At 36.9% G+C, this 25,800-nt stretch overlaps 1 protein-coding gene across 1 annotated transcript in view; it reads right to left on the bottom strand.

The window, feature by feature from the left end:
* VAV3 (vav guanine nucleotide exchange factor 3) overlaps nucleotides 1-25,800 on the bottom strand; it is a 359,106-nt gene that overhangs the window by 59,647 nt on the left and 273,659 nt on the right. The window contains exon 20 of the mRNA XM_032422283.1: nucleotides 9,729-9,865. Within this exon, the coding sequence (XP_032278174.1) occupies nucleotides 9,729-9,865 (137 nt within the window). The remainder of the gene's footprint in view (nucleotides 1-9,728; nucleotides 9,866-25,800) is intronic.

Here is a 25,800-nt window from a genome sequence, read left to right as displayed (position 1 = left end):
GGGGGAATGGGTTAGCCTGGTGATAGGTATTAAAGAGGGCACGTACTGCATGGAGCACTGGGTGTTATACGCAAACAATGAATCATGGAACACATCAAAAACTAATGATGTAATGTATGGTGATTAACATAACGTAAAAAAAAAAAAAAAAAAAGAACTAAGGCAGGAGACCAGAAGTCTGAAATAGAGTCTAATTTTAATTCTGCAAATGCCAACTTACATAGATGGATGATAAATTTGGCCCTTTAAAACCACAATTCTAATTCACCCTCTTTACGGAGATTTCTGTGAATTAATCAGAATGTGTGTAAAAACATTTTCACTCCTTAGAATAAAGATCATGTAGATGCATGATTTGTAAGTGTGAAGTATCACAACTATTTTCCTAGGTTATTTAACTTTCATTGTGGATAAAAATATATATTTTTGGCACACTGATTACAGTTCTACTGCTTATAATTGCCTTTTGGTTCCAATTAGCTTACAAAATTCTCCCTGTGGAACGTTTGGGTATTCACAAATGACAATGGAGCAAATAAAACCCCATGATATAGGACACAGGATCCTCATTGTTCATAAGCTTTATTCTAAGAAGAAAACACATAAAGCTCTTTATTGTAACACACACACACACACACACACACACACACACAAACAAAAAGACCCCATAGATGGCATGGCATGATTTTACATTTGCTTGTTTCTTTCTCTTGCCCTCTCTCCCTCTCTGATAAGTATAATTTGTATCTCTTCTGGGAAAATAAAGTTTCTAATAGGAATACTCTCAGCATGAAGGATGTTTTCCTTCCTTACTAAGTCCTTATTATCACATACTGAAACAACTTTAAAGCAACAGGTTTATCATCAGTCCAATGACATGACCAGAACGGTTCCATATGTTGTTACTCTCAGTAAAAACTATGCCTTACACCTGCACTAGGAAATGTACTCTAAATGGCCAATTTCCTCTTTTATATTCATTTCACTTGAAGACAATTTTATGAAACTTTCAAGGAAAGAGAAAGAAGACAACAAAGACGACAAGAAAAAGCTGCCAAAATGAATCCCTTCAATGCAAGGACCGTACAGAGAATATTTTTACGGCTCAATTGTCAACTCATTGTTTGAAAGAAGTTATAATGAAAATGCAGATACCCACTCACTTTGATAGCATTAGAAATTACTGTTGTTATAATAATAATATAGACTACACTATAACAGCTATTCATAGAAAGTTCCTGATAGAAAGTGGAGGATAATTTGTATTCTCTGGACATAGAGTATGTAGAAAACATGACAGTCTACAATAAAATCCAACTTTCCACACTAATAAGTGACTCACTTGAAAAAACAGAGGAGAAAACAGTTTAGTTTTAAAAGCATAATTTCTTGAAAATTTCCAAATAAGCCAAAGCACTTAACTAGTACAAAAGACATTTCTGAAATTCAAATGCAAAGCCACTGTAATATTGCAATAACTAATCTATATTGTTATCCACAGTTTTAACTTTACATGTATTTGTAACAATATGATTATAAAAGCGTTAACACAAAACTCAACATGGAAACCAGCTGCATCACCTATCCTAAGCTTTGATCATTCCTTAGGTCATTAAACCACAAGGTTAGAAACCAGTTGTCTTTTTTTCTGTGATCAATACAAAACATGAAGTCAGACACAAAGTACTTGGACGGATGAATGGATGAATAGGAGGAGCTACTATTTAATGAGCACTGGGCTAGAACTCTTTCATATATCATTTATTTTATTCTGTATGCATTTTACAGATGATAAAACTGAGAGTAATCTATGTAAGGTCATGATGCCAATAGATGGCAGAATCAGTAACTACTACTAAGCAAAATGAGGTACAATTTCCTAAATTCTAACACAGAAAAGAAAAACACCTAATTTATTTTTCTGGTGCTAATTATGTACAATCTCAAATGAGACCAAACCAACTGGGTAGGGTCCAAAAAGGAGGTGCCTAAAAACTATCTTCTCAGAAGCAATTAAATACATATACATAAACACACACACACACACACACACACACACACAGTGCATGAGTGTGCGCGCGCGTGTGTGTGTGTGTGTCTCCAGTGCGGAGTCACATCTTTTAGGATGCAAACCATAAAGTGCCTGTCTTCTTTGAATATGACTATCAACAAAGTAATGTACATGGATCCATTGTAAGCACACATACAAACTCCTATAACTTCAAAGGATCAAAACAGCAACATTCTTTACACATTTAGATCCAATACAGAGGAAAGACTTTTGTTCAGAAATTTTTAAAACATGTCATTCTAAATCATGCCATTGAGTAAGTACATATCCAGACCAGTTTCCTAGATATACCTTCCGTATGTACAGTCTGTAAAACAAAAGCTGATTTTATCATGATAGCCTCGGAGAACTGCAAGATGTGAATTATCTTTTGAACCAAAGAAAACACTTATATATCAAGTTCAGTATGAAGTTTGTAGCAAATATATTTTAATTGCAAACTAGTTCTTTGAAAATGTTCCCTTTATTTGGTAACTATCAGACACAAAGTACTGAGTTCACTGTAACACCTTATCTTGTAGCTATGCTTAATAAGTTGGTTTGCTACCAATGACCCATGAGTCAGCTGGAAATAATGTCATAACTCCATGAACTCAATTGGATCACCCTAGTCAATGACTTCCATTGAATTTATCTAGGGTCTGCTGAACCCAGACCAATTGTACCCTGATCTCTGGAAGTGGGGTTGTGTGTTGACATTATTGCAAAGCTCCCAGATGACTCAGAGTTGTCAGCACAGCTCTGGTCCAGCCCTTGTCCTGTAATGAAAGCCACATAGTGATTAGCTTGACCCAAGCCATATAGCTGGTTGGCTACAGATGCATGACTTGGTCAGGTTTTCTCACAGCACCACTGCTCCTTTCAGTAAGGCTAGAATCTGTTGGCTAAAAAAAGCTAAGAAGTACACATAAGATAATTCTGACTCATGTTACATCCTTGTTGAAAACATTAGATGAACTTTTAATTTATCTCTGAAAACTCAAACATATTGCTAGCTCCCAGCAAGCATAAACGGGTCTTCTAAAGACAGAAGACATAATATCAAACCAATAATTGGAGTTGATAATTGAAATGTGAGAAGTGTCTGAGTAGTGAGTATAGAGTTGACACTCAATATATATTTGCTGATCTGAAATAAATGTGCTAATTGTTTTTCTCTGCTGTAGACATTAGCCTTACTTGTTCCTATCTACCATCCTCTCCTCAACAGATATACACATACATTTTGTCATACAATGGTCTCATTTCTCTTATAATTTTCCTGAGAGTTTCCAAAGCCATTATACTAACATCATACCAGAAAAGCTACATGCTTCCAGGCTGTTGAGAGGAAATGACAAATAATTATGTCTTTCTTATCGTCTAAAAAGAATAGGAAGCAATACAATTTAGTAAAAAGAACACTGGGCTTCCAGTTCTTCATGTAAGGATCTTGCAAGTCATCACTCTGCCTAACAAGTAAAACACTGAATAGATTGAAAAAAAAAATCAGCAATTCTTCTTGGATCCCTAAGAGAGGGAAAGACAAAAAGACAAACCTCAGCCCCCAGGACTGGAGAGACAGACCGGCAAACACAGGGAGTCAGAGCTTACCAGAGCAGAGACTCCCCAGCAGAATCTGCTGTGGGATCCAGTGCCAAGGCTGGGCTAGGAGAACCTGAACCGATATTGACAAATTGCTGAAGGTCCAGCGCTTACAACTGTTAGAGTTAAACAGTCCAGGGGGACCAGTCATAGGGGAAACCCACAATACTGTAACACTACCCTTAAGAGCTTGGCCAGATTCATACAGTAAATATGAGAAAAATCCCCAGCTTCTGGAAGAGGGAGGGGAAAAGGCACTCTGCTTTTTTTTTTTTTTAAGATTTGTTTGAGAGAGAGAGCAAGCATGCACGCATGTGAGTGGGGGGAGAGGGAAAGAAGCAGACTCCCTGATGAGCGGGGGGAGCCCCACATGCAGGGCTAGCTGTCATGACCCTGAGATCATGACCTGAGCTGAAATCAAGAGTCAGATGCTCATCCCACTGAGCCACCCAGGTGCTCCCACTCTGCTCTTCTTAACAAGACGTGCCCTCAGGAAAAACTAGTTAAAGGAAGCCTGACCTGCCGGGGTATTATCAGAGTCTAACTGACCCAGGGAAAGGAAACAGTTAGCTCTAGCTCACTCTACCCATCTTGTCCCACCACGGCAGGGAGAAAAAAAAAAATGACAAACAACACTTGTGAAGTTCATTGTCCAGAGGCATAGGCTCACTAAAACAGAAATATATCTGGGAAATCCCTAAATATTTGGAAACTAAATAATGCACTTCTAAATAACCCATAAGAAAGTTAAAAAAAAGAAAACAACCATAGAAAGTATTTCAAGATGAAAAATGAAAATACAACCCATATCAAAATTTTTAGGAGGCAGCAAAAGTAGTACTTAGAAATTTATAGCACTAAATGCCTGTATTAGAAAAGAGAATTCTCAAAGCAGTGAGGACCTTAATAGAAAAATAAGAATAAATTAAACCCCAAATAAGGCAGTAATAAAGAACAGAGCAGAAATCAGTGGAATGAGAAATAGAAAAATAGAACCAATGAAACAAAACCTCATGAGTTCAATAAAATTCATAACCAACTAATTAAATTGATCAAGAAAAAAAGCAAAGACAAATTACCTATGTCAGAAACGAGAGGTGACACTGCTAGAGTCTACACAAAAACTACCAAAGCTCACTCAAAAAGAAATCGATAACCCGAATAGCCATATATTTATGAAGGAAACTGAACTGTAATTAAAAAAAAAAAAATTCCTGCAAAGAAAACTCCAGGCCTAAAGAGCTTCCCTGATAAATTCTATAAAACACTTTAGGAAAAATTAATGCTGATTCTAAAAAAACTCTTTCAGAAAATTTAAGAGAAAGGAATAGTTTCCCATTCATTCTTTGAGTGTTAAACTATTACCAAACCTGAACAAAGACATTACAAGAAAATAAAACAATAAATAAAAAGGACAATATATTATAACCAGTTGGGGTTTATTTCAGGAAAGCAAGATTGGTTAGACATCGGAAAACTAATGTAATACACCAAATCAATAAATTTAAAAAATGATAAAATCATTTCCATTAATGCAGAAAGAGCATTTGGTAAAATCCAACATGCATTACTGATAAAAACTTTCAGCAAACTGGGCCTAGCATGGAACATCCTCAACTTGATAACAGGTATTTATAAAAAACTACAGATAACCTCATAACTAACGGCAAAGGACTTAATGCTTCCCCCCCCCTAAGATCAGAAATATGTACCTTTTCCCAAATTCTAGGAAACATTTTCCTGGATGTTCTAGCCACTGTTATAAGGCAAGAAAGAAAGAGAAAGCATTCAGATTGCAAAGGAAGAAGTAAAACCATGTTTATTCACTGACACCATGATTGTCTATATTTTATTTTTTTATTTTTTTAAAGATTTTGTTTATTTATTCGACAGAGAGAGACACAGTGAGAGAGGGAATACAAGCAGAGGGAGTGGAAGAGGGAGAAGCAAGCTTCCCATGGAGCAGGGAGCCCGACGTTGGGCTCGAACCTAGGACCCGGGGATCATGACCTGAGCTGAAGGCAGATGCCCAACGACTGAGCCACCCAGGCGCCCCTGATTGTCTATATTTTTAAAATCTGCTAGAATTGGGGTGCCTGGGTGGCTCAGTTGGTTAAGTGTCCAACTCTTGATTTCGGCTCAAGTCATGATCTCAGGGTGGTGAGACCGAGCCCCGTGTCATGCTCCATGCTCAGCAGAGTCTGCTTGAGATTCTCTCTCTCCCTCTCCCTCTGTCCCTCCCCCCGCTCATCACTCACTTGCTCTCTCTCACAAAAATAAGTAAATAAATCTTTTTTAAAAATCTGCTAGAATAATTCTAATTTAATTAGAATTCCTATAAGTAAGTTTAACAAGGTTGTAGGGTAAAAGATCAATTTCCAAAAATCAATTATATTTCTATACACTAGCGATAAATAGAAAATGAAATTTTAAAGCCACCATTTACAATAGTATCAAATGAAATGATTAAGGATATATGACAAAGATGTGCATGTCCTTCACTCTGACAACTATAAAACATTGCTGAGAAATTAAAGACCTAAATAAATGGAGAGATATACCATGTTCAGTGGTCAGAAGACTCAATATTGTTAAGATGTCAGTTTTCTCATACTGATCTATAATTCAACATAATCCCAATAAAAATTGCAGCAACCTTCTATTGGTGAGATAAGATGTCTCCAAAATTCATATGAAATTCAAAGCATCTAGAAGAGCCAAAATACCTTTGGAAAGAAAAAATCTGGAGGACCAACACTGTCTGATTTTAAGACATTATTTGTTGCAATAATCAAAATAACATTGTATTAGTTTAAAGATGGAGAGAGATCAGTGGAACTGAATAGAGAATCCAGAAACATACCAACACATACACAGACAACTGATTTTCTACGAAAGTGCAGAGGCAATCCAGTGGAGAAATGACTGTCTTTTCAACAAATGGTGCTGGAACACAAGGATATCCATATGTGAAAAAATGAATACCATTCATGAAAAAAATGAACACATATTCAAAAATAACTCAAAATGGACTATAAACCTAAATATAAAGCCTAAAACTATAAAACTTCTAGAAGAGAATGCAGGAGAATATCTTTGTATCCTTGGGGTAGGCAAATATTTCTTAAATACAATGCCCATATGCATGATCCTTAAAGTAACAAATTAAACTCGACTACAACAAAGTAAAAACTTCTGTTATATATACAACATTATTAAGATAATAAAAAGTCAGGCAACAAGCTAGGAGAAAATAGGTGGAAATAATGTATTTTATTAAGAACTAGGGGGCAGTGGGTGGCTCAGTTGATTAAGCATCTGATTCTTGATTTCAGCTCAGGTCAAGATCTCAGGGTTGTGAGCTCAAGCCTGCCTCAGGCTCCGCATTCAATGGGGAGTCTGCTTGAGATTCTTTCTTTCTCCTTCTCCCTTATTGGACTGTTAATAGTCAAATCACTTAGAAAAATAGTTTGGTAATCTCTCAAAAAGTTAAACATATATCTACATGTGATCCACCCATTCCCCTTTCAGTATTTACCTAAAAATGAAGCATATGTCCATATAAAGACTTATACTTGAAAGTTCATAGCAGCTTTATTTGTAATAGCCCCAAACCGGTCATAATAGGCTAAAGGATAAATTGTGCTATACCCATACATAGAATAATAATAAGCAATATGAAGAAAGAACTTGTTTCATTTAGCATAACATCCTTCAAGTTCTTCCACACTTTTGCAAATGGCAGGATTTCCTTCTTCTGGAAGTCTGAGTAATATCCCATTGTGTGTATATGTGTATACAAACACACACACACACACACACACATCACTGAGGGACATTGGGTTACTTCTGTACCTTGCCTATACTTACCGATGTGAAAAATCTAAAATAGTCAAACACACAGAAATAGAGAACAGAACGGTGGTTGCCAGGGGCCGGTGTAAAGGGGAAATGGGGCAGTATTAGTCCAAGGGTACAAAGTTCAAATTGTGCAAGATGAGTAAGTCCTAGCAATCTACTGTACAGCATAGAGTCTGTATTTAATAATACTGTATTATGTACTTAAAAATCTGCTAAGTGGCTAGATCTTAAATGCTATTATATAAAAAAATAAATGAAGAGGGCAGGGGGAAACTTTTGGAGGTGAAGGATAGGTTTACGGCATAAACTGTGGTGATGGCTTCAAGGATTTATACTTATCTCCAAGTCTGTCAAGTTGCATACGTTAAATGTATATAGTTTTTTGTATTCCAATTATACAATCAATAAAGTGGTTTAAAAAAAATAACTATTGTTACACAAAGAGACATGGTTTAATCTCAAAATAATTATGATGAGTGAAAGAAGCCATACAAAAACTAATATATACTATATGATGCACTATATAAAATTCTTTTTTTTTTATGTACTCTATAAAATTCTGAAAAATGCAAACTCATAGTCTGAAAGCAGAACAGTGCTTGCCTGGGGATTGAGGAAGGGCAACAGGTAGAAGCAGGAGGGGGAAATTATAAAGGGGCACACACAAAAACTTTGGGGGCTGGTTTTTATCACCTTGATTAGTGATGGTTTCACTTGTATATTCATTTGTCAAAACTTACCAAATTATACACTCAAATATGTGCAGTGTATTATGTATTCCAACACTTTTTTTTTAAGTGGCATTAGTGATCCAAGTAGGAGTAGTTTCTGCAGGGGACTACATTATAAATAGGGCATAAGGAGGGAGAGACCAAGTACAGATTACTCTCTCAAGAAGTTTAGTTTTGAGACTGGAAGAGGGAGTCTCCACACTAACATAACAAGACAGAAGGTTGAGTTAATGTGTTTTAAGATGGGAGGAGCTTAAGTATATTTATTTGCCACAGAAAAGGAGCTAGTGGAGAGAATGGAGTTGAAAATGTAGGAGTCAAGAGCCAGCTGATGAAATGTGGGATGAAAAAACCACGAAGAAAAAGAAGTCTTGAATAAGAGGAATCTTACAGGTACAAATGCAATTATGTTTTGTTTTGGGGTGGAATGTGCAGGACTGGACTGAAGAGTGGGTAGAATTTCAGTCCGCCATTCTATCTCTTCCACTTTTGGAAAGAACGAGGTATGAGAAGGGTAGGCTACTAAAGAAGAATAATGGAGTTTTGGAAAACTCATTGGCCACAGCATTGGCTACAGTGCTTGGAGATAAACGTTCAATCTAGGAGCATTCATCTGTAACAAAATGGCAGACCATAAATAGTTTTAAGCCAACAAAATAACTATCATTTATACATGTACACAATGGATTATTATCCACTAGTTCTTCCCTGCTCTCTCCACCCCTAACCAAATTTCACTTATGTGCTAATCTTTTTCTTAAGCCCACGCCCTTTTCCCTCAACACACAATAGATTTTTAACGAACCCTTTAATTTTATTGGGATATATTTCTAACACACGCATGTAAATAGAGAATACTTTCGTGAACAGCAATGTTCTACCATCCAGCTTCATCAAATCTTAACACTATTCCATATTGCCCTCGCCTAACACAGTCCTTCAACCAAATATAGGCTTACTGGACAAGAGAGATTTCATCACCAGCAAACATCAGTATGCTCACTTACTTTTCACATTTCATACATTTCATGAATAATGCCCAGAGCACCTCTGAGAACTTCAGTATTTCTGTGGGTAGGCACAAATCAAATATGGCCAGAAATGGCCACTGGCAAGTTAATTAGGTGGTTCCCTGAAATGAACCGTTAATATGTTAAAGCAATGCAAATTAGATCATACCCCCACAGGTCCTAGGTTTGGAAAAAATGCTCTGGCAAAGTATGAATTTTTAATAAAAATGGTAATTATGATTCACAGCACTGATCCTATTTTTCTTTAGTGTTCTAATGTTCACCACCACTTTGGCATTGGTAAACATGGGAAGGCTAATAAAAAATATTTTCCCCCACCTCATGTAAAATTTCTAAAGCTGAAAGCGTGCAGTCACTTTCTAAAGAAAGAGCTTTATTCTTTAAGCAGCAATAAATCATCCATTAAGTAAGAACAAAAACCAAACCAAACCGCTGCCATTTGGATTGTACCTGCCAAAACAGACTGTGTGCATCTCCTCTCAAAAGTTCAACTGTATCCCCTGCCTGGATATGCAGTGGGGGTCCTTCATGAAGAGCTGGCGGTGGTGCTCCAGTATAGTTCTTAATGACCTGCATCTTTGGTAAACCTGAAAATAAGCAACACAACTTTTAGAATTGAGAAAATAATGACATGTGAAGCCTGAAAGTACTTTAAAATAAAAACAAGGCCATTAACATTAAAAAGGTTTAATAGCACCAAGGCCAAGTAAACATTTGAAGTAACTACAATGGAATGCTTTTCAACCTTCTTATTATTTGAGAAGGTAATGGAATAAGACACATATTTATCCCCTAATCCCTTACATACTTTGCCTCTGCCTCACCATCAATCTCTTTTTAGTTGAAAAAATATTTCTTTCAGCTGATGCCTGCTTCATAAAAAACACATCACGTACAGTTTAATAGAAAAGAATCAATTTTTTCATCAACTCTATCCTTTCTGCCTATTACTTTCCTCTTGGGCACTGGCTGATTTCATCACTAAGGAGGCTCACCCTTTCTGTGTATGTATCACAGTGCCCAGTATACGGCTCATATCTTAAGGTTATCTTTGTAATTCAAAAGCAAAAAGGTGATGGATGTGCCACTGCAATACTTAAGACATTTATATGGAGAAATTCTTCAGGCTCAAATTTAGGCTTGCAAAACAGACCCAATAAAGGGAACATGTCTAAGCCAATAGCATCAACAACACTTGAAATACAGGTCCATCCTTTTTCTTTGTATTTCGAAGAACATGCAATGAATGCCTCAGTTCAATATTTCATTTTTGAGAACAGCTTCAATTGCACGCAGGCCTAACTACACCAATATTGGTCACAAATGGACAACTTCACAGTCACCTTTTCATTTAGAGGTAAGATGCTCCCTCCTGTGAGTGAGAGCACTCAAACATGATATTTGGTGTACATTCAGGAACTCAAGCCATTGCTTATTACACGTCAAGACTCTCTATTCTAATGATTGACCACAGTAAAGCTGTAACTGGCTGGAAATGCTGCGCCTGACAGAGGAGGAGCATGTGTGATGGTCATTCAGTTCTAGATGTCCGAGTTACCTAGAAAACGTTGTCCGGGTTACACAGACCTCAATATCTACATGGAATGCTCCTGCAAACAATTTAATGGAGTCCTCACAATCCTTTTTTCAACAACCACCCCAGATGGGAGAAAACAAGTGCGGCTGTAAATTAGGCAGAACTTAGTTAACACTTTCTTATACACCCATCCATCAGAAGGCAGGAGGACTGGAAAACGTTGGGCCCTTCACCCCAATTTAGCGGCTGTAGCTGCTAAGACATGTTACAAGTTGCTACAGCTCCCCTTTGTGCCCCAGAACCCCTGGAGGGATGACTTTCATCCCACATCTTTCGTGGAGTGTTTCCCGACCAGATGCTATAAGGTGGGGCCCTTACGCAAACAGCAGACTTTATTGTCTTTCCCAAAAACAACACTCACTCGACAGAACTCAGTCAAGTGTTTATCAGACTTGATCTCAACACACTGTTGTATATGCCATGAGGAGAGAAAGAGCTTATTTTATGCTTTCTATCAAGTTGCTGTTATTTTATATGAAACCTAAATATTTCCTGCGCACAACTGATTTAGAAGTTCAAAAGATGGAAGAGAATGCAGTCTAAAGTAGAATTTTTTTAAACAGAGTCTGGTCTGAATGATAGTTGTTCCATGTTGGGGGCCAGAGTTGTTGTTAGCCCCAGTTTTATGGAGCATTTTTAAGTCAAGGAAAGCATTTCATTCAGTAGGCTCCCTTGATAATTTTGCTTTTATGTCAGTTTTAAAATAAAGGCTGAAGGCAAGAAACAAGAGTTTTTAAACCTGAAATAACTGATGTGGCCTCAGAGACTGGGACCAGTGAAGGGCTTGGAAGGGCTCTGGCCTTCCCCGCGGTTGTCTCTGTGGCCAAGACCCACCAAGACAAAATCAAGCAGTGCGTGATGGAAACAACAGTTCTATGATTGCCAACATGCCCAAGTTAGGCCATTCTCAAGAAAATGCCTGGAAACGGGTAGAGTATCTAGGGGAAAAAAATTAATGACATTTCACCAACCAAATACAAATTAGGGATTAATATATGGCATACCCAGGCAACAAAGAAGGCTGTGAAATGTAAGGCATGGAACAATGCTGCCTCATTTATCTTTTTTGATGGACTGCAATGCCCATTACACATGGCCTACTAAAATCCTTTCTAAAATTTAAAGTCTTACATATATTAATATACTCTGGTCAGGAAACGAGACCTCAGTAGTCTTAAAACTTACCTAGAACTAAGTCATCTTTGAAATGATGGACTTGATTTTTACAGTCTTACTTATTGCTAATTTTTTCATTTACTGTATCTCTTCTGCTATGACTTTCTTCTTGGTTATGAACTTCATTTGGGAAGTTGATCTAGGAGCACACTAGCATAAGGTATGTTGCTGACCTCATTCTTAAAACAAAACTGTGTGACCTTTGCCAAGAATGATGGTTGAGCCCGGGTAATTGCCAAGAAGACATTGCTACTAACCTGAATTCAGCCATAAGTGACTTTCAAAATACAGCGTTTATTTGATTCATATTTTTTTTTGTGGAATGAGTTAGGAGTTTATAATGGAATTTATATTTTTTAGTCATTTGTTAGAATAATCTCTGGCTATTTATTTCTGATATGTCAGCACTTCCCATTTCAGGATGATCTGTCATCAGGGCAACAGGGCTCCAGAGATCAAAGAATAAAAGGGATCGAGTAAGGCCACTGTGACATGATGAATTCTGACACCTTGACCTTGCCTCTGGTGCTTGCATATAATAGGAGTTCTATGATACTGGTCTTATGAATGGCTTACATTCCTTCCTTTTATTTAAAAAAAAAAAAGAAAGAAAGACACAGTAACATTGCTAAGAAGGTGAACATAATCCCATTAATGGATAGATAAAAATGCAATTAAAATAAGAAGAGAGAATGGGTTAAACTTCATGTCAGCACTCAACCATCAGTATAATTGTTAACACAATCTAATCCCACAGCAGGCATCCCACCTCATAAATGAGATCAAGAATGGAGAAGAAATTAGATGTACACATACTCCTATTTCAAATAGCCATTTAGTGTTGATTTACTGCAGGTTTTCTTCTCTCCTTATAAAATATTCCTGACAGGTTCTAACCTCTCTTTAAAAATGTCCAGCACAGAACATTCACTACATGTCCTTATGATAACTCATTGTCGGGTATAGTTTATTAACAAGCTCTATCTAAAATTTACTCCAAAATCCCTGTGTAACTTCTCTCCATTGACCTGCCTCCTTCCATCTGGAGTTATGCTGAAGGCAAATCTCCTTTTTATAGATTAACCTTTCAAAATTTGTTCAGGCTTAAAATCCCTGGTTATTCATATTTTCCTTTAGCTATCCATACTTCAAGGAATTCTGAGATGCAAAATGTTATAAATCTACAAAAGTAGATGACAGTTTCCCTCATTAACTATGACCAATCAGAAATAAATAACCAAAAGTTATTCTAAAAACTGATTTTAAAAATATAAATTCCATTATATTATAAAATCACAACTCATCCAGAAAGCTGCTTCTTTCCTCTTGGGTAAACACAGACCCAAGCATTGTTTAGTTTCTTTCTGCTCCAGAACAGCATTTATAATGGATACGTTGGTACAGTTAGAGGGCTGCCCATCAAAATCTGAAAATTTATCATGCAACGGCCTTCAGATATTAAATGCAAAATAATCATATATAATTTCAACATGTACAGCTAAGCAATGTAGGAAGTTCCCAAAACTTTAATCACTTATCTTTATCTAAAGGAATATAATTAAAATGGCTAAGACTAATTAGCGCTTCTGCCAAATGTTATTTTAGCTTGTTTCATTCCCTACAACAAATGCTTTGCTGTACAGCTAACTACACATCCTTGATATATAACTTCTGGACAGTTTTGCCCTTTAACTTTTGTTCACACTAGTCATTATACTTAGTCTTAAATCAGACAAGGTCCCCAAGTCATCTTAAGCATGAAGAATTAACAAACTGAAGAATCAGCAATATTAAAATTATGGCTATACTCTAGTAATAGTTATCAGGTTCCAGTTAAATAAAACTGAAGCCAATGTAATTACAAGGCATGCTAGAGTTTTCCAGAACAATATGTAAGTGAAAGGGGATCTGAAGATTTCCTTCCAGATTTGAATCCAATGCCACTAAGAATGACACATGCCAAGAAATTTTTTTAAAAATAATTTTTTAAAGTTATTTCTAAGTAGAACCATATTTGAAAGTTTGCCAGATATAAACTATTTCACTGACAATTTTCACATAAACCCTCAAACCTCAGTGAACAGCCTACTGTACCACTATCAACCACTTGGCTTTTAAAAAAGAGTGATGGCCACAATGTAGATTAGCATTTATACACGATGCTGATATCATTGTCCTAATGCAACGGGCTTCCCTGGGCGATAACTTAGAGAAGAGTGCTATGTACTAGATAAATGGGCTGTCAGTAATGTGCTGGCCTTTCACATCTGAGGCCTAATTTAAAATCTAAACACAGCCACATCAAAAAATAATTAATTCTACAAGATGTCAGAGAATGTAGTTGGTTTATCCTGGGCAGCTGATTACAAGCATCACATATTCATTCATTTCTTCAATGTCCTGAGCATTCCATGAGTTCTGGGCATGGTGGATTGACAACAGAACAAGGACATGCCTCCTGCCCTCAAAGAGCCTACAATCTACTGACAAGGCAGTTGAACTCAAACACAGTACAACTGGGCATGGGCTCTTGTCCAGGGGGAAATTTTTCAAAATACGCCTATCTATAAACATTTCAGGGAATGTTTTTTGTATGTCTTCAGAACTCTGAAATATATATCACATGTTTCTATAAGTTTCCTAGGTGTGGTTTCCAAATCCTAGCTAGGTTTGGGAATCACACTTTGTGGCTACATGAGCCATTACATCATGACCAACAACCACTGGTTCCAAACCTGCTTTTGAGAAAGCTACAGCGAAACAACATGTTGCCAGCTAAATCCTCTTTACATTAATGTCTGGGCTCTTCCTGATAGAAGTTCACAACTGAACAATCGTGTCTGATGACCAGGCTGAGCAGAACGAGCAGCTCACAATTTAGGTAGCTAGGATGCTGGGCTTCCCCTGCCCACCACATCTCCTAGGGCTCTTTCCAACTAAGCAGTGCACTTTCATTCACTCGTTGGTCTTCACAGAGAAGCAAAAGGAGCCTTATAATGGAAACCATGTGTTACAACAGAAACAGACAATTTGGTGGAAAACAAACTGGTCTAAAGAACTAACTGTTCACAAAGGGAACACTCCCTATCAATGATTTCAAAAATTTTCACCCAGAGAAGGCTACTCTTCCCTTTTATAAACAATGATGAATCAGATGAGGGAAAGAGCACTGTCACTCCTCTTATAAAAACAAGGATCAGACAGAGATACATTCCTTCGACTTTATAAACACTGACTACGCACTCTTTGGCACTACTTATAGGAGTATTAGTAAATCAGGGATGAAACATATAACACCTTTTGAAAGTTTTTTTTTTCTTCATTCACTAAAAAGATTTTATAGGCTACCAAATACAAAATCAATACAAAATTTCATGTGTTATTTTAAAATCCACACAAATTTAATATTCTGTTCCAACAAATATGTGCGCTTTAGTGAAAAGAAATGTTTCCCTAAAATCCTTAAGATTAAAGCTCTACAAGACTGTGCCTTGTATTTGTCAGACCCCTGCAAAATGACCACGACCTAGGGGTGTGGGGAGGCCAATTGAAAAACACAGCCTGAGCTATCTCAACATCTTTGAAGATAGAAAAAAGAACACAATCACACAATTTCAAAGTAAGAACATAACAAACTACTCCAACCAGCTCATCTTCTACCTTATAAAACTAAGATTCAAAGTGGTAAATAACAATGTCTGAAGTCAAACAGCTAGCGAGAAGCAGAACTGTAACTAGAACCCTATACACCAACTGCTAGTTCAGTCCTCCTGGCTGAAGACTCATCAATCATCTGGAACCTGCAGGGACCAGGACTGTGGCAGAGAAGACATCTCCTATAGGCACTGATACATGTTTGGGGATTATCTGAATCCCGGCTGGGTGTCCAGCATTATCTTGGGGAGCAGGAGAAGAGGAGGTAGAACTCCCCCTTCAAGTGGTAAAAGATTGTGTGCTCCCCAGGATTAGGTGAATTCTAGGAGGAAGTAAAGAGTCCTGCTGGTATATTCTAAAGACAGGGCTTCAAATCTCCTCAATGACCAGAACAAAATGCACTGGGCTTGACAATCGATGGTACTCTCAGTGCCTGACACGTCCACACGCAGTTCTGTGGATCTGTGGGCAAGTAGCCACATGCGGTTCTTTCTACAGAAAGTTTTAATCACGTAAACCACATCATTCTGCTATTATGACAACACCTGAGTCCATCAGGGAGGTTCATGATTAAGCCAAAGGTTGCAATAAAGCTGCTGAACATGTGAGGAGGCTTGAAAGGAGACAGTCCGAAGGGGCAGTCCTCAATGGAAAGTGAGAAACAAGCCAATCGTATTTGCTCCTATAGAACATGAAAGCAGGATGCAGATAAATATTAAGTCAGCAAGGAACCATGGTTTCTGACTCCTGAGAAGAGGTGACTGGGATCACTAGTTTCCAGAACTGTTGGTCCTGAAAAAGTCCCATAAAGCCTGCTGTACTCCTCCCCTTCAAGGAAAGGAGTGACTGGAGTGACTATTGGTAAGATGTCCTGGGCCATTTTCTTACCCTTCTAGCAGAAACCCCTGTCCCCAAAGCAACAGAGCATGTTTCTTTCTTGCAACCACACTAAAACTTTAACAGTCCAGTCCTAAAGTATATCTAAGGGATAAGATAAAGTATAAGCAAAAATGATTAAAGGCACTTTGCAATAACCTAGTTTTCATTCTTCATTCAATGAATTCATTCATTTATTCAACAAGTATTTACAGGTCTTGCATGTGCAGGTACTGACTTAGGTACTGGGAATGCAGCTGTAAATAAGACTGACACGTTCCTCCCTCAAAAGTTCATGTTTTAGCAGAGACAACAAATAAAATCAAATGGATATGATAATACTATATAGATGTATTATAAGGAATCATTTAGAAACAGGTACTGGATTAGAGAGTGACCAGGTTGTGTGTATGGCTGAAGGTGGGAGGTTTCTTAGGAGAAGAAATCCTAAAACCTGAGGAGAAAGCAGTAATCATTTGGGAGGGGGTGTGTGGGGGGGATTTAACAGGCAATTTGAACAATAAACATGAAGCCTGAGGTTGGAATGAGCTTGAAGTACCTGAGGGACAGAAAAATGGTCAGTGACATTGCAGGAAAGCAATTAATGAAATTCAAAATTGATATATGTAGTCTTGATGGTCTACCTCATTTTATCACTCCTTTCATACATGTATCCTGTTGAATTTTTTTGAAATTTACTGAATAGGTCGAAGGTGCTCATTAACATGCTACATCTTCTTCCTGGCTCTACTTGCTGTTATCTGCACACCCAGCTCATGCCACACCCAGGAGGGGAACAATGTGACTTACTCCTCTTGTTCTTTGAGATTCAAATATCACTCCTGCTGAGAAAACTACCACCATTCTCTTAAGCATGGGTTAAGTGCCTTAAACAGATGCTCTCTTAGATGTTCATGCTCACTGCTCTACCACCACTTATTGCACCAAAATTCCTTAGCCAGTACAAAACATACATACTAGGACAGAAGCATCTCTACGTACGGTTTCTGCAGAGTTTATGTATGCTAGACTGTGACCACCTTGGTGACAAAGATTATGTTCTTTATCTCAATGAACTTTTTTGGAAGAAAGAAAAATGGTTAGCTCTTCTTCCCTAGGAGCCACCCTTCCAAACATGCGCACACACACACACTAGATCACACCTCCAAAATGGCTCTCTCATCAACCATTTCTTTCCATCTTTATTTCTACCGCTCATTCAAGCATTAACTTTCAAATTGACCTTTCCTAATCCACTCTCTTAGGATGCTCGACTGTCCTTCACATAGCCATACGAATAACTTTTTTTAAAAATATAAATTCTATAATAGCATTCTATTTAAAACTCTTCCCACTGCACTAAGAATTAAATCTGAGCTCCTGGACCAAACCTACCAGACCATATATTTCCTGGCCCCTGATAATGCTCCAATCATCTTGTTCCAATCTCACCCTTGTACACTGTTTTTCATCATAACTGACCTTTTTTGTAGTTGCTTAAACACCCTGAGCAAGTGGGCACACTCAAGAGAGTCTATATTATGAACCCTAATTTATAATTCATATAGTGATTTGTTTACCCCTTTAGGTCTCCACTCCTTTTCTATATATTTGTACTGCCTACGTCTGCATGATAAACGTTTTCATAATCAAATTTAGCTTTTAATAAAAATGTTCAGTTTTTGTTGGACAAACTATGATTTCATCACTAGTTTTGACTTGCTTTTAACTATATTCATTTGTGTTTTTACCTATAACTATCAATAGGCTACATGTAACTGAAATTTTGCAGGAAATGAAATTTTTAATGTACAAAATTGTGAACATATTCCTGAAAAGTCCTTAATAATGACTCTCTTAATAATTTATACTCATCCTAAATATTCTTTAAGTTAGGTAACTTGCATCATTTATGGGAAAAATACTTTATTACTATATGCTCAATTGCTTAATTGGCATAAAATAACACAAGTTCTAACACAGAAAGTAGCATATACTTTCTAAAACAGTGTGTTCTAGTCTCATCCCTTCCATTCCCCTGGCCCTTCTCCATTATTCTGTTTTCTCTCAACCTCCCTCCTTCCTGTGATACACTTGCTTGAGCAGTAGGGTACAAATTTAGTTGTATTCCCAAAAGATTCAGATGTGTACAGATACGGTTTATTGATTTATACATTAAAATGAAGAGCATATGCATTGGTATCACTGACTGGCAAAGTTTCAGAGAAAGCAAATGTTTCTAGACCATCATTTCAATATGCCAGTTTTGTTTTTGGTTTTTTTTTTTTGAGGCCAGGAGCCCTTAGATCAGAGAACAACAATCAACAAATCTACATAAAAATGCACATAGCTTGCACAATCTCTTTACCCTTCTTATAAACATTCTTCTATAATAAACTTCTCAAATAGGACAACAGAAGAGTAGAAGAGCCATTTCCTCTTTACAAAATGGCACTATAATGAAATTATTAACTTGGAAGAATATCCAACCTGCTAAGTCTTTATAAACTTGTATGAGCCCACTTCCAAACAGGATCCAAGGCCATCACAATAGCTGGCAGGGAGCTCTGAGGTTTAGTCTCTCCCCTGTTGTTTACCTTGATTTTTTTTTTCCCCTCCTTAACCTTTTTCTGAAATGAAAAAGTAATTCAAGTCAGATACCATGTAGTTACAATCTTATATATTTGTATGTGAGCAGATTGAGTAGATAAATGTATCAGTTTGAAATCAAATGAATGTATAACTATTGCTCAAAACCAGTGATATTTCATAGGAGGAGGCTGGCTGTGTATCTTCATTTGAATGTGGTAAAATTTTTGTTTATATTCCTTTTCACTGGGGCCAAAGATCAACAACCAACATATTTAGATAAGAATATACATACACGGAAAACACTGTCCCCTTCTCAGGAACATTCCTTCTTAACACTATCTATATATAGTAAGGAGAGGGAACGATAACAGAAACCCCACCGTGTTGTGTATTCTTTTGAAATAACAGTGTTCTGACAACGGAAACACTATGCACTAGCATGAATAGTGACTCTACCAAAGAAAGTTCTTAGGATAATTTACTCAAACATTTTCATTTACATATAAAACTATGCGCATTTCCCACCAATGCACATAGCTAGTTAAAAGCAAAAAATGATGTTCTTCTCAACACCGATCACCTAGTAAGGGTGTAATCCTGGGTTGACTAGGAAAGGGAAGATTATGGAAACCTTATACATAATTATTTCCGATCTTAATACTTAATGAATAAATCACCACCTTTCCCCACAGAAGCTGGGAAAGAATCAGATTCAAAATATTTGGGAATGCTAGGGGCACCTGGGATCGAGCTCCACATCGGGCTCCCTGCTCCGCGGGAAGCCTGCTTCTCCCTCTCCCATTCCCCCTGCTTGTGTTCCCTCTCTCGCTGTGTCTCTCTTTGTCAAATAAAGAAATAAAATCTTTTTTTTTTTTTTTTAAAGATTTTATTTATTTATTTGAGAGAGAATGAGACAGAGAGAACATGAGAGGGGGGAGGATCAGAGGGAGAAGCAGACTCCCTGCTCAGCAGGGAGTCCGATGCGGGACTTGATCCCGAGACGCCAGGATCATGACCTGAGCCGAAGGCAGTTGCTTAACCAACTGAGCCACCCAGGCGCCCCAGAAATAAAATCTTAAAAAAAAAAAAAAATTGGGGAATGCTAGTAAGCAACAACAGACCCATCAAACTATTATAGGAAGTTCAGAGATTTCATTTCAAAACCTCTACAGCCTTGGGATTATCAAACTGTGACTATATATTTTACTTCCTTCCTATAAATTGATTGGGAATACCAAAAAATTAAGGTATTTGCCTATAAGCTTTTGTCCCTTTTAATCTTTCAAGATATTTGGAAATGAAAAAAAAAGATATTTGGATAAGTAGGTAGAATATACTGACTTCAGGGATTGTGTGTATGTATACTTTGCTCTTCCAAGTCTTCATTTTTTTTCTCCTTCTCCTATCAATTCAATACTATTCTCTGGTCTTTTTTTTTTTTCTGTTCTTACTTTCCTTAAGGTGTTATTCTCTCCTTGAATTTTTAGCTTCCTATCTTTTTTTTTCCTACACAAAAAGCTTCTTTCATCAACCCTAGGTATCAGAATTATGGTTTCAACTTGTTCAAATTTAGCATAATAAGCTATTTAAATGGTTAGACATACAGTTGCTTCCAATCATCTGAAAAATAATAAAAATGAAATGGAACCCCCATCCTAAGGATATAATAAAAAATATAAAAGTAGTAATTATTAAAGCATAGAATGTAGACTACAAAGAAAACTACAAATGTTAAAATATTAAGAAATTGTGCCAAGAAGTTATGAATCATCTAGAATGCAATATACTAAAATAGAACTTTTAGTTTTGCCTTACTTCTCAATATACCAGTGACATTTAACACAAAGTTCACATGCAATTACAGTCTACAAAAACACCTGAATATAACACATAATCTACTAATAGGACACTTAATTCTAAAACCAAACCACTGATTTCTCACTAACTTTATACACCAGGAAAATGGCTGACCCTAAAAATGCCCTTCTCCTGAGTTCTTGGACAGAGCCTGATCACTTCATTTAGATGTTTCTCGCTTCTTAATTAAGACAAACTCCTCCAGACAATGAACAAAATGTCTCTTTCCTTGCCAGTATCTCGGTGTTCATCTCATCATAGCAGTGGGATATATCCTGGGTTGAACCATAGGAACTGGCTGCTGCTGAGTGTTTTTTTAAGTGCAAAAGGACAATTTTCTATGGTTGAACCTAATATGTACCAAAATAATTATTTCAATATACATGCATTGAGTACCTAGTATTAACGAAGTCAGAGCAAAGAGGTCTGATTGAGCTCAAGTATGGCAAAAAGCAGGCATAAATCCGTATATTGGCATTGGCTCTGTGGAGTAACATAAATTAGTAACTCTGTTCAATAAATTCAATAAACATTTGTTGAGGCCCCTGTTTCCATCTCCCTTGGACCTATAACTCTTTTGAAAACCTAGTTACAGAATTTGTTTTCAAGTTCCAACAGTAAGGATATCCTAGTTTGCCCTTTGAGGCTAGGAAGTAGAAGTTGTGACAGCAGAGTTCCTATCTTTTTTTTCTGTAAAAATTTTTTAACTCTTTATAGAAAAATAGATTTTATTCATTACAAAATCCCAAAAGAATTATTTTTGTCTTTAAAGTAGACACTGTGTAAATCATTCATCTTTGTTTTATTAACCTCAAGCACAGTGCCTGGCATGTGGTTAAAACTTGGTAACAAGGAATGATTTAATTTTCAAGAGAAATTTTTACTTTATGAGAATTGAGTGTTAATTTTAAAATAAATATATGTGTGAATGGATAAAGAAGATATGAGATATATATATATATACACACACACACACACACATATATATATATATATATATATATGCATGTAATGGAATATTATTCAGCCATTAAAAAGCATGAACTCTGGCTATTTGCAACGACGTGGATGGAGCTAGAGGGTATCATGCTAAGTGAAATAAGTCAGTCAGAGAAAGACAATTACCATATGATCTCATTCATATGTGGAATTTAAGAAAGAAAACAGATGAACATATGGGCAGGGGCAAAAGAAAAAAAAAAAAAAGGAGAGAGGGAAACAAGCCATAAGAGACTCTTAACAACAGAGAACAAACTGAAGCAGGATGGAGGGAGGTGGGTGGGGGATGGGCTATATGGGTGATGGGGATTCAGGAGGGCACTTGTGGTGATGAGCACTGGGTATTGTATGTAAGTGATGAACCACTGAACTCTACTCCTGAAACCAATTTTGCACTGTATGTTAACTAAGAAAATTTAAATAAAAATAAATATGTGATGAAAAACAAATTAATATTTCTTTCTTATTATCTTCAAGAATTTAGCAATTTATGATCTTTGTACTCACAAGCACTTTAACCACTAAGAAATATGTTATGGCAGTAACTTCTGCTTTTTAGTTATCAAGGTTAATTAAACATCCAAGAGGGCATAGTAAACACAAAGTTAAAAAAAAATCCAGAGTGTCCACCTAAGCAACAGAAATAGTACATTATATATCAAATTCTAAGATTTCTATAGGGGCTATTTCCTCAAACAGATAAACTCATAAGCTACTTCCCCAGTATACCAGATATATAAAGCTTTCCATCGTCTTTCAAATTGCTTTCTCTTTTTCTCTCTCCTAAACAGAAATATCTTTATAGAATATACCTCTGTTTTTGTCAAATTTTGCCAAGACCAAATATCATGATTTCACACAACAGTGAGAAAACAAGTTTGAAAATGTTTTGAAAGGTTACAAATACTTTCCTATGAGTATGTGACTTTGGAATCTACGGAGATTTAAAACATGTTCATCTATAAGTTTGGTTGGTTCCTTAACTTAATGTGGGTTGTTTCATTTTGTAATGAAATATGAGCGGTATTAGGGCTGCAATAATGGGTAAGAAGTAAGGTCCCTCCCCTTCAAGCACTTAGCATCTCGTAGGGACAAAGAGGAACGCATACACTCTCGCACAGTCAGACATTGCTGTGGTAATGCTGGACATGTCGCTATGGAAGTACTCAGCAGAAGCACCTAACCCAGGGAACTCACAGGAGACTTCAGGGAGAAATAGACTCTAAGCTGAAACTAAAGTATAAGTACGCATCAGCCAGATATAGGGAGGGTATATAAATCTCTCCACATTTGAAAAGGCACAAATCTTTGTGCTTGAATGACTTTGTTCAGCAGGACTCTGCAATCCACCTAGGTGAGTAAAGAGAGATAGACTCAAACATGGAAGACTGTCTCACATGTTGGACCATGGAAACTAAGCTGATTAGGCAAGGGAGAAAACACAGGAGGGGACTGACAAATAGAAAGGTATCAGAGGGGTCAAGGAGCAGGAAGCTTCTAAGATTGGGGTGAGAAAGAGATCCTCGAACTTAATGTTTCAGAAATGGAATGATCCCGGGTGATGACAAGGCCCAAGGTGTGGCTGTGGGGATGTACCGCTGAAATGGAGAAGGAACAGAGGTCATTGGAAATGAAACGTCAATGTCAGACAAATTGAGGCTCAGGTTTGAACGAGTCACCTACAATGTGAAGTCACCCAGGTTGAAAACAATATGTTCTTTTTGTGTGGGAGATAAACTATGGAGAGGAGCCCATATGGGAGGGCAATACGCATAACGGTCAAGAAGACAGGCTTTGTGTCAAACAGATCTAAGGCTGAGTGCCATAAACACCTCATTACTATGTCTGGAAAATGGACATATTAATATACTAATAAGGTTTTTGTGAGATAATTATGTATGAAGCATTTAGCACAGTGCCCGCCCCATGATATGGGCCAATGGATGGCTGGCCCTTAACTGGGTCTGGGTAACCATTTTTCTCCAATAAATTATTTATATCACCTAGTTTGCATAAGCAACTTAGGTCCAGTGTTCCTCCTATGCCTCATAATGTTGCAAAAAATAAGAAAATATTTCTATTTAGTAATATCAAATAATCTCCACACAAAATACTTTTAATTTCAATGTAATTACTAAAAAGTATAGTAATTAAAATTGTGTGGTATATTACAATAGGGATAGAGAAATCGGCCAAGGGAACAGGTAAGAGAGCCTAGAACAAATCACATATGGATCCAGATGAAATAATGATGAAATGTGAAAAGCAAAACTGTAGAGCTTTTAGAAGGCAATATATTTAACCATCCTTATGGCATTAGAAAAGGACTTCTTACACAAGAAACGAAAAGCACATAATAAAAATAAAGATCAATAAATTTGTCCCCATTAAAAAAGATGCTCATTGTCAGGTAGTTATATTGGGGAGAGAAATTAAAACAATGAAATGGCAATCTATACTCTCTATATTGGCAAAATATTGTAAATCAATAATGCTAAACATTGTTGAAGATTTAAGGAAACAGGAACTCTTTGAACAGGACCTAACAAACAGCAAAATGTTACTATTTACTCGTTTCTTCAGACTGCATAAATCTTTCGCCTTTGACTGCTCTTAATAGCAAGCATACCTGCATCTATCATATCATTTTTGGTACGTTTGAAATGTTTCACAGATGTATTTTTAACTTTTATTTAAAGCTTCTTTAGCTAATGATGTACCACTTTGAAGAGTTTTTAATAAGCAGTTTATCCTGTATAATCATGAAGGCTATAAGGAACATTTAATAAAGCAGATTTTCAGTGACTAAATTAGCAAATATAACTTGCTATGCACTGAAATAGTGTTGCTGCTACTTTGAACTTTATTTAGATCTTCATCATTTGACGGTGTCTGGATTTGTTGAGTAATAGGCAATGGATGCAAGAGCAGGTGCTGAGCTCTTTAACGAGCGGGAGTTCCTGTTAAACTGAAATGAGCCTAGCTCCCTGCGCTGGCTGCAGTGCGCTTCCTCCTCTGTGTCTCTGGCTACCTATGCCAGTCCTGCAACAACACTCTCAACAAGGGTCCCCAGAGAGCAGAAAACAAGTCCCCGTCACTCCTGCGTACAAGCCTAACCTCAGCTTCAGCATAACCTATCACACAATTTCCAGGAAAGACATCTCCATTCCTTGAATAATTAAAGTAAGACTTCGGTTTATGAAACAAAACCATCCAACAAAGGTGAGGTCAATATGGTACAAAGGTGACATTTATGAGCAAATTCCACATCTCTAAAGTCGTGACCTAAAAATAAAAAATTATTTTTTTAAAAAAAGCAGAATTTCAAATTTCATAAACCTATGTTCTCTGTACTTTCCCTTTTGGCTCTCTCAGGTAATAATGAGTGTTACAGAAGAGGGCGGCCAAGAAAGAATTGTTATACACAGGGACTTAATCCTTCTTGACATTTTGTCCTGAGACTTGCCTCTGGGTGTGTATATATATTCTCTTAGACACCACAGTGGTTCATCTAACCTTGAACATATTACTTTTGATCTCAGCATGACATTGCCACAGAGGTCATCTGAAGTTCCACACAGCTCCCAAAGGTATAGCAAAACACATGATTCAATGCAAACACTGTGACAGAATTTGTGTGTGTGTGATTCACACATCTTACGATGAAAGTATATTAAGTATAAACATGAAACAGCTGAAAATTAAAAGTTTTCATACTTGTTATTCACTGATATTTCCAGGCGCTTCACAGGTACTAATGAAAATGTACGT

This window comes from Phoca vitulina, unplaced genomic scaffold, assembly GCF_004348235.1.
Source record: "Phoca vitulina isolate PV1807 unplaced genomic scaffold, GSC_HSeal_1.0 scaffold2, whole genome shotgun sequence".
NCBI lineage: Eukaryota > Metazoa > Chordata > Mammalia > Carnivora > Phocidae > Phoca > Phoca vitulina.
The sequence above is the reverse complement of the archived record's forward strand: the minus strand, read 5'-3'. Positions and strand labels throughout refer to the sequence as shown.